At 38.1% G+C, this 16,848-nt stretch overlaps 1 protein-coding gene across 2 annotated transcripts in view; it reads left to right on the forward strand.

Annotated features, from left to right (window-relative positions):
• The window catches only part of LOC139744119 (uncharacterized), a 124,959-nt gene extending 118,444 nt beyond the window's left edge, over positions 1–6,515 (forward strand). For both annotated transcript variants that reach the window (XM_071654574.1, XM_071654575.1), the window contains one exon: positions 587–6,515. In XM_071654574.1, coding sequence (XP_071510675.1) covers positions 587–2,323 — 1,737 coding nt within the window. In that variant the 3' untranslated portion in view covers positions 2,324–6,515. The remainder of the gene's footprint in view (positions 1–586) is intronic.
• The last annotated feature ends 10,333 nt before the right edge of the window (positions 6,516–16,848 follow it).

Here is a 16,848-nt window from a genome sequence, read left to right on the forward strand (position 1 = left end):
CCTGCAAGGGGTTTACTTAATGACGTACAATATTGTTAGCATAATACCTGTCCTATGCATTTTACATTACCCGTATCAATGGAGAAAAGGAGTACAATATTGTTTCCAATATTGTACTCTGCTGTCAATATCGTACTCAAATGTTTCTTTATACGCGCGCGCGCAGTATCGCGTCCTCGCGTAAGAAAGTGCAGTGGCATTGCGCGATGAGGTTGAGAATGCGCGCAGGGGTTGAGAAATGCATGCTATTTACCGTGCGTAGATAGACGTACGTATACAAGTTGAAAGGTTAGATTTTGTAAACAATAAATTGGTGAGTGAAACCCTTTTTCATTTTTTTTTTTCTTTTTGGAAATTGAATGTGATGTTGTAGTGGAAAGTGGTTTGTATGTATAATAATAATAATACTGGATTTCTTTCATGGTATATCAGATATATTGCATTCATCAACATGAATATTCATGTTGATGAATGCAATATATCTGATATACCACTCAAGTGCATCCAATATTATATAAATATACAATGGCACTTGAAAACAAGAATACAGCATCACACTTAATGATTGTATTATGCTCTTTCATAGGATGAAAAGTTCCAGATGAAGGGACGCCTGCTTGGCTTACGGGCAGAGAAGGAGAACTTTGACACATTGCGGCAGGCAGACTCAACCACCAACCTGCTCCTGCCACCCTTTGACCGATCGTCATCCAAGGAGAGCACCAGCACCAGCAGCAGCACTGATCAAGGCATCCATGACATGGATGGTTTCTCTGATGAAATGCGCTATGTGCGAGAGAAGACCAGCAGTCGCAACCATAGTGAAAGTGAAGAGAACAAGCTGCATGGAAAGTGCAAGATGCCAGTGAGTGATGACTATGAGGCAGATGATACAGTCTTCAGTGGCCACAGCACACAACAAGATGATGGGGATGGCAGTGTGGCCTACTCACGAATTGCTGAAGTAGAGAGTGCAGATGCACCAGATAGCTCCACACCTATGTTGAACAATGATTCTGTGCATTACCTGAGTGACGAAAGTGAGGCATATGCACAGCTCTCTCAAGTGACACCTCAGGGTTGCACAACTCCCGCTGCTTCAGTCCGAGGGCTATCTGATCAAAGAAGTGAGGCATCATTTGGGAGCCAGTCAACTGTCAACTACCATCGCCTTGGACTGTCTGGCCTGACTCCTATTACTAGTGTAGAAACACTCCCATCTGAGGAACCACTGGCCTACTCACGACTGTCGCAAGGGTCAGAAGCTGACATTGAGTACTCCCAGCTTGCAGCAACCTCGAGTAATCCCTCCCTGACAGGGATTTCAGACAGTAGGGCATCCCACACAGCTGATGGCAGAATTAGTACCAGCTTTCCCTCTGAGGATGCTAAAGGAGTTGCCATGAGTCTGCCTAGCATCTCTGCCACAAATGGAATTCAGCCACCGCAGGAGATCATTGTGGCCACTGCCCTTGCTCCAGGCAGCCACCCGCATCCAGTGTCTGAGCCAGACAGCACTGGTTATGTAACAACATCATCAGTTGCCAAGTTGGCCCAATCTTCACTGAAACCTTCCACAAATGCACCAAAGGATAATTTCCAAGGGATTCACGAAAGCTTGGCTGATTCCAAGTCACAGAGTGGGAGTGATTCCTCCTTAACAGATGGTGAAGGCTATAGCACCCTTGGAATTGCATACTCTCCATCAAGCACACCTGTTCAGCACCACCACCCCAAGGCAGTGTTACCATCTGCAAGACCGTCCAGTACCACTCCGGTCTCTGTTTCCTCCTCCTCTAATGGATACATACCAAATGATACCACCCTGACACCACCAGTCCAGCCAGCCCAATGTAAAACAAAGAATGTTCCACTTCTTGCAAAGCCAACTGCAAGTGGATATGTAACAGAATCAGATATGAAAGCTATTTTGCTGCGGCCATCACCTCAAGTGAGAGACCACTTAGAAGGGAGTGACATTGAGAAGCCTGTAGACACTCAGTCACCAAGGAGATGCATGCCAAATGGACTCACAAGAATGAGCGAGAATGGTTATGTAACCAGTGACAATATACCTCTGACAGTTTCTGCTCCAAGCGTGCTACAGGTATCTTCCATTATGGCAAATCCGTACATCCCCCATGAGCAAGCTGTTCAAGGTCCCAGTGAACAGCGGTCTCCACCAACCACGCCAACAACCCCACTGAATAATAATCAGCCAATGCCAACAGGCAAGAAACTTTGTTTGGACGATCCCTATGTTGGAAACAATGTCAAGCCAACATCACCAGGTGGAAGCAAGGTTGAATCTACTGTGTGTTAGCTGCTACATGCTCCATAACGGTAATTTGCGTAAGTGTTGCATTAGCAATTTATTCATGTGTGTTCAATTGCGGAGCACTGGCTGTTAGTGAATAAATGTGCTGGCCAAAAAAAAAATAGTGGACAAATGTTTCTAGACATTGAAGGTGGAAACAATATGACTGTGATTTGTGATAGTGTTCATGTATGGCATCTATTCTACCTCTGATCTTAAGAATTTATGTGCAGGAAGTATTGGTCAAAATCCACAGGACATTATCATCCCACAAAGAATAGTGCCATTAATGTTCATGTATCAGATGTTTTGATGACATTTTATATGTGTGAAATGGATTCGGTAAATGTGCCCTGTGAGATGTTTACAAATGTATGTACATAGATGCACATGATATTCTCCTGTACCAAATCGGGGCACTTACAACTAAGTGGCACACCTAGTACAACCTATATTTCTAGTAACTGCCATAGTGTACATGTATGTGGCTATGGTAGCACAGAGCAAATACTGATTGTATGTGAACACTTGCTGTGTATTTGCATGACAGTGTGGTTCATGCAGTTGTTGAGATATTGGAGCAAGAAGATATAATAGCTGAAAAAGTTTCAGTTCATAGCAGTGAAATAGATTCATCCTTCGCTATATAGGGGAAATAAAGTTAAATCTGTATTATGTTAAAATATTGCACAAAATTTCAATTCACATCCATTATGAGGTATTGGTGATGGACTTCAGTAACAACTACATGTATGCAGCAGTTTTGACAAAGCTCACCCTTGGAAGATGGTTTAAGATACAGATACACCGTAACTGTAAAAAAGAAAACAAAATATTCTCTGTCACACAATTTGCCCTAAGGAAAAAGTGAATGAAATTGCAAAATTACAACAATCAGTGAAAAATGCTTACAAACTATTTAGATTGAAAATAACCATTTTAAAAGAAGTCATTCAGCAGAAATGTTCCTCTGGACTCGTCTTTATGACCGTCTTGGGTGGTCACATGACTGTTACATTTTCATACTTTTGCACACACACTTTTGCATATACGTGTATTATGAAAAGTACCAGGATTACTCAGTTGTCACAATTGCTTGTATGATAACATTTTAATTATGCGGTGCTCTTCAAAATTCATGGGAAAGGAAAATTCCATCGCTTTATGTATTATATGGAATACTCAGCCTTTCATTCTGACTGGCATCACCAAAATAAGATTACTGCTCAGGTAATGTAATTGTTAACGGGACCATGTCACTTTAGGAGGTCCCCAGAAGACCATATGAAATTATAGGATAAATTTCATAGCAACATTATCACTTTTTATTTCATTTTTTTACAGAGCCATTCCTTACTTTTTTTGCCGTTTATGTGGCAAATTTTTTCATCCAATACGTAGTAAATGTAACCATGGGTATCATAAAGACAGCGACAAATCTTGAAAATACACCTAAAGAAATATTCTTTGATAATTAAGATTTATTGCCAGACAGTGCACCATGTTAGTAAAAGCCACCTGTAGTGTAGCATGGAATGAGAGAACAGAATGTGTAAAATTCCATGTCGTATTATAATCGTATGTTCTTCAGATGCTTTGTGTATAATTTTGCAGTAATTTTTGTAATCACCCTGTGAAGACAAACATGTAACAAGTGCTGCACCATGTAATATATGATAGGGCCCAAAGCTCAACTGTGATTTTATATGCATATACCATGTACTTATACAGAAAAAAAAAAACAAGGAAAAAAAAAACATGTTGAGTTGTTGTGAGCTTCATGTTAAAATGCCCATTGCTCGAATAGTCGAGTAATGATTGGCTGGCCATTTGTAAATGCAGTGTGTGTTGCAGATGGAATTTGTGAAAGATGTTACATGATTCATTTTACAGGTGTGGTAAAAAGTTTGGGTAAGTGTTGATAAATGGCAACTTTGATATCATGAACCTGAATTGCTGCAAAATTTCTATTTAAGGTTGTGTCAAGTAGTTCTGCAGGCTAGTTGGTGAGAAAAGAACATCATATATCAAGTGTAATTTGTTTAGAAATCATATGAGAAAATCTGAGATGTGTGTGTTTGTGTTCTAAAATCAACTCTCAGATACTAGTTTTCAAGAAAAGAAATCAAGGGATGCATTCACATTAGATTTGCAGTGATGTCAACTACCATGGTGTATTTTGTTGTCACCACTTTCATCATTTTTGTATGATTATTACAAAGAGAGTTAATATAAACTGAAATTCTGTTTCATCGCATATGCATACGTATATTGTAAGCTGATTCAGACCAGAGTCACTTTTGCATCTGGGTATTTTTATGAAGAATTGTCATAATCTTTAAAAAATTGAACAAGAATACACTGTACACCATAAGATGTGTGGGGGTGCTGTGACATAGTGGATAAGACCCCTGGCTCACAATTGGAGAACTGGAATTAAATTCCTACCCAGTGCTTTCGTCCTTGGACAAGATGTATTTACCAACCACATCCCTCTCGACCCAGGTGTATAAATGGGTACCTGGCAATGCTAGGGTAATGATAATGACAGTGTCCTCTAGTAGATCAGTGGCAACATTTAATTATCATGATTATTATTATTATTATTATTATTATTATCATTATTGAGTAGTAAACAGAGGTTATGATCTTGATAACAATGCAAAAGTAGTATTACAGAATGATTAGTATTGACATAGTGTAGCTGAAATTGATAGCAGCCCATCAACTATACATGTAGGTTCAATTCTTACCTTTGGTCTGCCTGCCCATTGTGTAAGCAACTCTTATCTTTTTGAATAAAGTGTTCAATAGTATTCCAGCACATATGATTCACTTCAAGCCACCCATCATGGCATATACCCATGACAGAAACAAAACATGTTTTCTTATGTATGCGTTTGCTCTGGTTTATGTCATACATTTATCTTTTCATGCCTCCGCCAGGAATTGTTACCGTAGACATTGTGCTTTCTGGTTGTCCGTCTGTCTGTCTGTCTGTCTGTCTGTCCTTCCATCATACAGTTGTACCAACCTTCTGTCCATCCTTTTGTCAGTAATCAATTTTGTGGACAGCATGACGTAAGAACCGTTCGAGGTATCTAGATGAAACTTGGCATGTGTATGTACATGTATGAGTGGACAAAGTTTTGCCTGTCAATTTTAGGGTGCTTAAGGTCAAAGGTCACAGCCTAAAAATTTCACCATTTTCCTCATAGGAAAGATATTTGAAGATATTTTCTTGAAACTTTGTGTATACATGTATTACCCATTTTAGATTCTCTGGTGAAAGTTTGGGGTCATGAGGTCAAAGGTCGAAGGTAAAAAGGTCAAGTGAAAATATTAAAACTTCACTTTTTTCTCCATACCTTGGAAATTGTTCAAGGTATCTTCATGGAACATATATACATGTACTGACTGGCAGTGATTATCTAGAGAATTTAGGGTTCATGGGGTCAAAGGTCAGGGGTCAAAGGCAACACTTCAAAATTTTACTATTTCCCTCATATTTATGCAATGCAAGCAGGATTATTTTTTTTTTTTTACACTTGGTGTATTGTATAACCTAATAGAGATTCTCTGGATAGTTCCTTTTTTTTTCCTTTTCCTTTTTTGCCTCAAAGGTCAAAAGGTCAAAGATCAAGTGAAAGTGCTGAACTAGCTTTTTCCTCCATATCTCGGAAGTGGCTCAAGTTATCTTGAAACTTACTACATATTTATGCAAGTTCTGCCTGACAGTGATTATTGTATGAATCTTAGGGTCAAAGGCCAGATGAAAATGGTAACAATTTACTATTCAATATAGAAATTGCACTTTTTCTCCCTACCTTGAAAATTACTTAATGCATAAACTTATGAATGGGTCAAAGTCAAGTTAAAGTCCTTAAATTCCCAAATACATGCTCTCCTATCCATCCAATTAAACCTACATGTAAATCAAGGAAGGTGAACATTCAACACATTTGTGACAAAATTGTCATTTTAATATTTTGCCAATTTTGTGAAAATGTAATCACACATTGTCCACATGTACTATTGACCTATTTGGAGAATCATGCATTATGGCAGAGGCATGCCAGTCGCCACAGCCATATTTCTAGTTTTTACCAGTCATGTGAAACTGTCATCTCACACTGTCAAGATGTACAACAGACCTATGGGAAAATAATATGATATGGCAGAGGCATACCAGTCGCCACATTTCTATGGATTTTTTTTTTTTTTTTTTTTTTTGGGGGGGGGGGGGGGGGGGGGGGAGCCTACAATTGGGTGCAACTGTTGAGCTACACACAAGGACATATTTCACAACCTGTACTGCCAAATACATGTATTGCATATCAGCTGTGGATTAGCAACACTTACACCCACCATACTGTATACATCATATATTTAGTGAGTCTAATCTTTTGCAAATTGGGACTCCCCGACAATTTCGCGAGTGATTAAATTCGCGATTGTGGATTACAGTCCTGAATGGAGAAATGTATGCATGCACGTCACATTCATGTTTGGATCAGAGTTAGTATTTTTACATGTTTTTAAATTAGCGAATAGCACCTGACTCACTAAATTTGCAAAGTGAAAATCTTGCAAAATATTTGGCATATACAGTATTTATCAGCCAATATAGTGCTCCCATATATTACCAACATCCCTCAGGATTCTGTTCAGTTTGGAGGGATGGGGGAGGTTTTGGTACATGTGACATTTACGTGTATGTCTAAAGAACTTGTTGCCCATATATTCATGTTGAGCTCAGTGTGAGTCAAATATTAACCCGTTTAGGACGGGCTGATTTTGCTGCTACACGCATCTCATAGACACCTGCCCGAGTATACTCGGGGACTCGTCTCCAACAGGTTAATATGTGGAGTATTTAGGGCTTAATGGGCTGTGAGTAAGTGCATGATGAAATGCTTGAAGGGTCAGTGAAAACTGGGTAAGTGAGATGCCATTGTAAGCCTTGAAATGTAGAGTTACAAAAAATTTGTATATTAATCACTCTACTGTACATGCTACCCAAATGTACTGCCAATTGCCATATTTTTCTCCGATGACATTGAATGCATTTTTGGGCACAAACTTTGCTGTTCGTATGTTGTTAACTCACCCCTTGGTTTTTAGGGGCTTCCCGATGGCGAAGAAGGGGTGTTGAGGCATCCATATATTCAGTATTTACTGTTCATTTGTTTTTCTCTGCAATTTGTATATACATATTTACACTACCATGAAATTCTTGTAAAAATGTTGTATTGTTATGTTCATAACCCAAGTTATGTGATAGGATATGATCTATGCCACTGATACTAACCAAAAGTTAAAAAGTTTTGACATTTTGATTCTGTTCATTCTATAGAAAATAGCATTTCTTATTTAGTCTTCTTCCATGTTTTGTGTATAATGCATTCACCTGTTTTTTAGAGTTGAAAATCATACCTCTTACTGATTACCTATTTTTGATGTATGTACAATGTACCTCTAAGCACATGTAGCTGTTTACATAGGTGATCATTAACTATTGATTATTGTGTGGGTAAATATCTAGGACCCATCCTAGGTTTGAATAATTGTTCCCATTTTCACCAGCAGTATTAGTTGACTTTGATTTGGCATGGCTTCTGTCACAGAGTCTATTCAAAATGAGTTGGGTGTGATCATTATCAATAACTGTATTCATCCCCATACCAGTCTGAGAGCCAGTATGAGGATGGTATCAAAAACACTTCTCCCATTTTCTGAGCTATCTTATGGCATATATTGAATTCTTTTGAGTACTTCATAAGTATTTTGGTTGTGAGGACTGAAACGTATTTCTTCTTTTTCTTCTTTGAAATGCCAGACATTGTGCAACAGCAAATATCAGTGTGAATTGTGAGCAGCAGGTAGCCCCAAAGATTGCTGATCTTAAGAATTAAGTTTCAGCAATGTATTAAATTTGTGCACTTCTTTTCTCTTTTTTTCTTTTTCTTTTTTCTTTTTGCAGCAGCGGGAGGGAAAAAAAGATGAGTGCCCATATGTACTTGATATGTTCACTTGTCTACTGTTCAGTAGATCAGTGCATACGTGTACATATGCATATACTTACGTATTTCTGCTATTTCACCATGATGTCATGTAGTTCATATCACAATTTATCCTGAATGGCTTTGCATTCAATTCCCAAAAGGTTGATGGATTTTACTATTCGAGACTTGAAATGGAACAGTGGAGCAGTTTGTTTTTATGGATTGTTTCCCATATGCTGACAAGGAGCAAGTATTAAGTATTTCAAGATATGTAATCCTATTAAATATTGATCATAAACCCATTATGACGAAAAAGTGTTCGAAAGAAGTGTTCGGAAAAATACATCACAAGACAAAGTAACAACTAAATACTGTATACGCTGTTATTTTCGCGTACATATATCTTTGCGAATGAGGAGGTCATAGACATTTTTGCGAGACGTTGTTTGCCCAAATTGACGCCACCACTAACATAAGTGCACTATCACCCAAGCACATTGAGACATTTTCATGTGTTGTTAAATTCGCGATGCAACCTTGATTCGCAGAATTCGCGAAAAATACAGCTTATATACATGTAGTAACTATCAGTCTCTATACTGGCAATTTTTTAAGTTTATTTACAGAGACTGCATTCAATTACAGAAGTAGGCCTCATATGTTGCCCAATGCACTTACATGTGAACAATGGATCTTTGATAACAAGCACCAGGATAGGCAGGAGCATTTCATGTCTCAGAGTGTTATTCATGAACTGGGCATTATTGAAATGTGCTCAAGTTCTGCAGTTTGTGAATAATACTTCGAAAGTTGTTAAAGTGGCCTGGTTCCAGACCTGTTCTATGCGTCAATTTCACACCAAGAGAATGAGTATTGAGTCACTGCCAATGAATTTGAAATCTCATCTTGCCAGTGAATGTATAAAGAGATTATATTGAAGAGTTACGAGTGCTCAGTTGAGTTGGTCCATCTTTGATAGCACCACTGTCACTCACCCTTCATGATTCTGTCCATGAAGAAAGTCAGTGTATTTACATGATCAGGTACATGTATACGTACAGACAAAGCCAGAGGCAAAGCCAAGAGAGGGGGTCAAATTCTAATGACAGCAGAAATGACGGGAGAAATATTCTATAACACAAGTAATTAGTGTGAAAGATGACAGTTCTTTGCAAAAGTCTTCAGTTGAATGTATGATAATTGTTGTTCTTTCTCAATACAGAGCAAGAACAAAATAATGACATTTAAGTGCTCAAATAAGATAATATGTATGTGGATCATGTGAAAATCAATTTCAAAATGGTCACACTCTGAAATGCATTTAACACACAGACTTCAGCAAAGTCATGAAAATTTGTGCTTTGACCTGCAGTAGAAATATGTTTTGAAATATGTACTTATGTATGAACAACTAGGTTCACAAAGATACCTATTTTTTTGAAGATATACTACAATATGCGTTTGTGATTATAAGTGATACAATCTATTTTGGAAGCTGCTGCTATGTAAAAAGTTTGTACATCATAATACTTAAGTCATTGTATTCATATTTGTAAAACTTGTAAGTCATAAGTAGATGCATGTCTTGACACGCCACTCAACATACAATATATACATATATATATTTCTCAAATTTGTAGAAATTTGTTGATCAGTATGTGATCATTAGAGTATTTCTCATTTATAAGTATCATCACATGTATACTGAAATCTCATGATGTAATATATTCATATCTTGTAGGAAAGGGACAAGAGAGAATATGACAAGCATACATTAAGAGCATATTGTGTTTATTTTACCAAAAATAGATGAAATTTGCTTGTGAGTCAATATTTATGTAATGTAGCTTCTCAAGACAAAGTGTTTGCATTGCATGTACACAATAACATCAAATTTCCTATGAACACTTGATATGATTTACTTTTCTTATGTGATGAATAAACAGAATAGATCAGTTGAGTTTATAGGCATGTTAACATCAGACATGGCTTGCAACACCAAGGCATGATAATGATTTGAAAGCAATGAATCAGAGTATACCAGAAGATTATGATTGTGTATGTGACTCTCTCTGCTTCGATAGTTCCTCACCACGTTCACATTACTCCCATATAGAAACAACAAGCAACAGGGAAGTTTCAGAAACATGTTTTTAGAAGTTTTAATTTTTCATGTTTTCAGGTTTTAGCAATATTGGTCAGATATTGAGTATGCGAAATACATGAACTGTTGAAGTCTCCTTCTGATGTGTGCAAACATATTTTCACAGAATTTCCTTTGCATGTTGTAAAAACAATCATTCCTACATAAACTGGTAATGAATGATATAGGGTGGGCACATTATAGGATTTTTTTTAATTTTCAGGGAAACATGAGTATCTTTCATTTTGCTCTATATCAAAAATCACTTGAACATAGAGTGGAGTTCCCCTGTAATACCATAGCTTTGGGGGAAAAAACAAGAACAAAAACATGTCCTCTGGATAGCTCCACATTCATAAGTACAGCAGTATGTGTCTTCTGCCTGTGTCATTGTAAATGGTTACTACAATAGAGGTCAAATGACAAAAGTCTGTCAGGAAACTTCAGTCATGTTTAGTCACCATGTTAGATACAATGTATTTAGAAATACAGTTGTAGATATAACCCATGCAACAGCAGTTATAAGAGATAATCCCAAGTATCAAACTCATATTCAGTTATTAATGTTCAGAAAAGATTTATAAAGTAATCATTCAAGTTTGTAATTTTCATTTCAGCGACCTTTGCCATTGGCTGTTATTTTCATGCATACTTTACTGTTGTAAAACAGATTACAAACCATGAAAGTTTTTTTTTTTCTGGTCTTTTTTTTTCAGAACTATCAAGTTGAATATATTACAGTGTGTCTTTTTTCTAAGTTTTCTCCCATTCATCACTGACAGTACCTCAGCTTGCAATTGTTTGCATAAATAACTATAACACTTCACTTTTTTTTTTTTTGAAAGAGAGTGAGAGAGACCCTAATTAAACATGTTTTGTTACAATCTTTAAGAGATTAAAGAATTGGATGGTTTTGTTGCTGACTCCATGCAATTGAAATAAGAATAACACTTATTATGATGTGACCAGAGCTATACAATTAGATTGTTGTTCAGTCTGAAAAGCATTCTGTCATTTCTTGACATTTGCTGAGAAAAGTCTGAATGACAGTCCCACAGTTTTGGGGAGTTGTTGTTTCTCTCTCTCTCTCTCTCTCTCTCTGCCTTGAGTTTTACTGGATCCTTGACAAGAAAAAAAAAAGGATCATAGTTGTGCTGCCAATTATATCACATTAGACAATGTCATTTGTGAAGTTTCATCAGTCACACACATAAAATCCAAGTTAATATGTGTCATATTTGGAAGAATCATGTGGAACGAATGATTAATCACAATCACTACCTCCCTGTTCTGAGCTGTCAGTTTGGTGTTTTGTTTGTTTGTTTTTGTTTTGTTTTTGTTTTTTTGTGGTTTTTATTTTTTTTTTGCTATATGAAGTTGGGGATTTTGTTCTTTAGTTTATGTAGTGTGCTGAAATATGTGCATTTTTCTTTTTCCAGGAAAATTATGTTTGCCTTCAAATTGTGTTTTTGTGCATCAAAATATTTAATATTTATGTCTGTAGTTTGGCAGACTTGCATTTAGTATTTCATCTGTAGAGGCCTGTTTTCCTTCAAGTAATATTCTCAGCAGGCACATTGATTGCATACATCAGTTTTCTGTGTTCAGTTACTTAATGACAGACAAAGTCATGTCACTAAATACTATTCATTCATTTCATTTCATTCGTTTATTTAATTTCAGCATGGCATAAGCTTCAGCCATGGCTGTTCTTCAGAATGTCCATGCACAGATACAAAACAAAACAAAAATGCATTGAAATTATTGTATCAAGGTCAAAACATTCACGCATATTGCATCACCAGACAAAGGTTCACAAATGGAATATATTAGTAGATCTAGTTAGAGAGCAGCATCATGGTCATTACCTTTTGTGAACATCCTTGTGAATTTAGAGAGAGTATGAATAATTATGTTCATTGAAGCTGTCAAGTTGGATATGAAAGAGAGAATTCTTCAGTGTCATTTGGGAAGAATAGGCACAGGAAATGCACTGGTTTTGCAACCTTTTGAATTCCTGGATCCGCCCCTGATATCCACATTTAAAGTGTTGCAAAGGAATGAGAACAGTGGTGTGTAAAACACAATTCAATTTTTTAGAGGCAGCCGTTTACTAGTATAAGTACAATGTATCACTCTCACTGTTAATTGTGTAAAATATGGGAAGATTCTCAAAGCGAGTGTGATGGAATGTAAACACAAATCTGTTGTGTACTTAGTCCTATATAGGCAAAATGTAAACATTTTTTAGTTATTGGAAATGGCCATGCAAAGAAAAAGAATACTACATCAAGTTTGTGAAAGCCTTTGCTTGTAAGTTTCTATCTCTGTAATTTGTCCCCTTTTACTGATAAAGCATGAGTGTTATTAAAATATTTCTGTTGTGTCAGAAGGAAACTTTTGTTCTGACTTTCCTATTGTTGTCCACTGTGCTTGAGTGTGTGCCAATCTCTATGCAGTTTTCTGCAGCCCCCCCCCCCCCCCCCCATTCTGAAAGAGAGCAATCAAATTAGAAGTAAAGAAACAAAGACAATGCCAACTCTACCTTCATCATATCTGATATCTTGATCAGGGATTTCATTAACAATATTTGAGAGTATTAATCTCTATCTCGTCCAGAACAATTGAGTTTGGAGAGCATCCAGGGCCTTACATGTATATCAGATCGTGACCACAAGGGCAGTCACTCACACTGACACTTCTAACTTTGTCACTTTGCCATGCATCAAAAACACAAAGATGGGATAGCAGCTGCGGAATACATAACTAGCCTTGCCCTTGTTTTGCTAAAATGCTCATAATAGGCAATAGGTGTAGTTGTACTATAGTGACGTTAGCCATGTTCAGACGTACATGTATTTCTAGTCGGAGTAAACTTTTGTGGCGCAGCAATTAAAATTCAAATTTATACTCATCTTACCACAACCAGGCGCGCCGGAAGCAGTTTTGGATGGGGGGCAAATATTGGAGGGGGCTCACGATAGACCATACATACGTTACACAATATACACACACACACACACGCACATACATATATATATATATCTTTATATATATATGTGTGTGTGTGTGTGTGTACAATGGCGTGCCGTGGATCGAGACATTTGGGGGGAGGGGCACCTTGTGGAAGAGTAATTTTGAGGGTGTGTATGCTTGTGCGTGTGTGCGTGCGCTGTCAGTCAAATACATTACGGAATGTGATACATTCAACAACGCAGTCATTGAGCAACATTGTAAGTTTTCCTTACATGGATTATGGAATGATGGTGTGAAACGACAAGCACTGTCAGCAACATCAGGAGAATTGCATAACAATAAAATGCGAGCGAGCGGAGCGAGCGAGCTTGAAATTTTTGACATTTTACAGTCCCCAAACTTTCGCTTTGGAAATTAAGGGGATCGCACCGGGCGCAACTGCTGGCAATTACTGGCAGCAACATTAGGAGAATGGCATGACAATTCAATGCGAGCGAGCGAAGCGAGCGAGCTTGAAAATTTTGACATTCTACAGTCCCAAAACTGCCATTTGTAGCTATGTTTTTCGCTTTGGAAATTAAGGGGGAGGTGCACCGGGCTCAAGTGCTGGCAATTACTGGCAGCAACGTTAGGAAAATGGAATAACGACTAAATGCGAGCGAGCAAAGTGAGCGAGCTTGAAAATTTTGACATTTTACAGTCCTCAAACTGCCGTTTGTAGCTATATTTTTTTTTTCGCTTTGGAAATTAAGGGGGGCGGCCCAGGCGCAACTGCTGGCAATTACTGGCAGTAACATTCTGTTTTACAATGGTATAACGATTAAATGCGAGCGAGCTTGAAAATGTTGACATTTTACAGTATAAAAACTGCCGTTTGTAGCTATACTTTTTTCGCTTTGGAAATTAAGGGGGGGGGGGGGGGGACGCACCGGGCGCAACTGCTGGCAATTACTGGCAGCAACATCAGGAGAATGGCATAGCGATTGAATGCGAGCGAGCGGAGCGAACGAGCTTGAAAATTTTGACATTTTACAGTCCTAAGACTGCCGTTTGTAGCTATATTTTTTCGCTTTGGAAATTAAGAAGGAGGGGCGGTGCGGGCGGGGGTTAAAACTATTTTCCGGGAGCGCTACCTACGTCAGGTGTCATGTTAGTAACAACTAGCGGTGGAAGAGGGACGTACGGAAGATTTTTTTTTTCAAGGGGGGGGGGCACACGTATGAAATTACAAAACAAAGAAGAATTTTTTAAAAAGTTGCTTCAAACGGAGAGTTGGCATGGGCCAGTTATGCCCGCCTCTAAATCCGCCAGTGCTTAAAGCTAACATTTTGATATTTACATATCACGATTTTCCATAGCCAAAGGCCTCTAAACACTGCAACGGTTACCCTTGAATGCGGTTGAGATAATCTGCTCACGCGCAACGAAAAATGAATGTCTAAACATTTATGAGAGTTAGAATTACTAGTCTTAGCTAATAAATTTCCCTATTTGCATTATATCTATCTATCTATATATATATAAATATATATATATATATATATATATATATATATATATGTTTTTATCTATCTATTTTTTTTTTCAGGGGGGGGGGGCTTTTTTTGGGGGGGGCAAAAATGCGTTTTGCCCCCCCCCCCCCCCCCACTTCCGGTGCATATGACCACGACCCTGTTCAGACGGGCACTACTCCGACCTTTCCTCCGAAGTTACTCCTACCAAGCTTCCTCCGACCCTTCCTCCGAAGTTATTCCGACCAAAACTACCCTCGTCTGAACACAGCTTCTGTAAAGCGATAATGCAAAATTTATCAGATTCACAGCTCACTCATTCCTTTTGCTCACGTACTAGTTCAAACCAGAGTTCAAATCCAGCCCAGGGCTCACATTCTTGGACAAGATGTTTTACCCACAATGTCCTGCTCAGCCCAGATGTATGAGATACAGTACTGGCAATGCTAAGGTAATGATGAAGGCGGGGACCTCTGTAAGAACAGTACCAGCACTGAAGAGGCTCTAGTCTGGAAGCCAAAGTCAGATTTGGGCCAAACCTTGTTTTACCATTTGCTAATGTTTGTTGTTGTTGCTGCTGCTGCTGTTGTTCTTACTCTGCATTTATTTTGTCAGGCATTTCTTCCTGTTCAAATAGCTTATGATAAATCTGTAATAATCTGCTTTCTCTTTATCGTCCACAATGGAGGATCCAGTCACATACAGTGTAGGGATGATTGGTGTATCTGTCGAAGGGTTTCATTAAGGGGTTTTACTCTTTTTATGCCTCCGCCACGAAGTGGTGCCGGAGGCATTATGTTTTTGGGTTGTCCGTCCGTCCGTCCTTCCGTCCGTCCGTCCGTCCGTCCTGCCGTCCGTCCGTAATGAATTTTGTGGACAGCGTAACTAAAAAACCTTTTGAGGTATCCTAATGAAACTTGGTATGTATGTGTATTAGGGGGTGAAGTTGTGCCTATCAACTTTTTGGTGCGCATGCTTAAGGTCAAAGGTCAAAAGGTCAAGGTCAAATGCTTAAAATTTCACTATTTCCCCCATATCTATGCAATACCTGAAGATAATTTCTTGAAACTTGTTGTATACATGTATTGCCCAGTTAGGATTCTCTGGTGAAAGTTTGGGGTCATGAGGCCAAAGGTCAAAGGTCAAGTAAAATGTTGAAATTTCACTTTTTTTCTCCTAATCTTTGAAATTGTTCAAGGTATCTTCATGGAACATAGTATAGATGCATGTACTGACTGGCAGTGATTATCTAGGGAATTTGGGGTACATGTGGTCAAAGGTCAGGGGTCAAAGATCAAGGGCAACACTTCAAAATTTTACTATTTCCCTCATACATGTATTCATGCACTGCCATATCACGATTATGGTTTGTTTGTTTTTTAACTTGGTGTATGCATGTATTACCCAATAGAGATTCTCTGGGAATTTTGTTTTTTTTTTGCCAAAAAGGTCAAAGGTCAAAAGGTCAAAGATCAGGTGAAAGTGCTGAACTAACTGACTTCTTCCTCCATATCTTGAAAGTGGCTCAAGTTATCTTGAAACTTAGTACATATTTATGCATGTTCTGCCTGACAGTGATTCTCTTATGAATTTCAGGGTCAAAGGCCAGACGAAAATGGTAATAATTTGCTCTTCAATACAGAAATTGCACTTTTTCCTCCATACCTTGTAAATTACTCAATGCATAAACTTATGAAAGGGTCAAAGCCAAGTAAAAGTTCTTAAATCCCCAAATACATGCTCTCCTGTTCATCCAATTAAACGTAGGTCAAGGAAGGTGAACATTCAACACATTTGTGACAAACATGTCATTTTGATATTTAGCCGATTTTGTGAAAATGTAATCACACATTGTCCACATGATAGACTTATTAGGAGGATCATGCTTTATGGCGG

This window comes from Diadema antillarum, unplaced genomic scaffold (genome assembly GCF_040938485.1).
Source record: "Diadema antillarum isolate AM-2024a unplaced genomic scaffold, OU_Dant_1.0 seq00001137_RagTag, whole genome shotgun sequence".
NCBI classification, from domain to species: Eukaryota; Metazoa; Echinodermata; class Echinoidea; order Diadematoida; family Diadematidae; genus Diadema; species Diadema antillarum.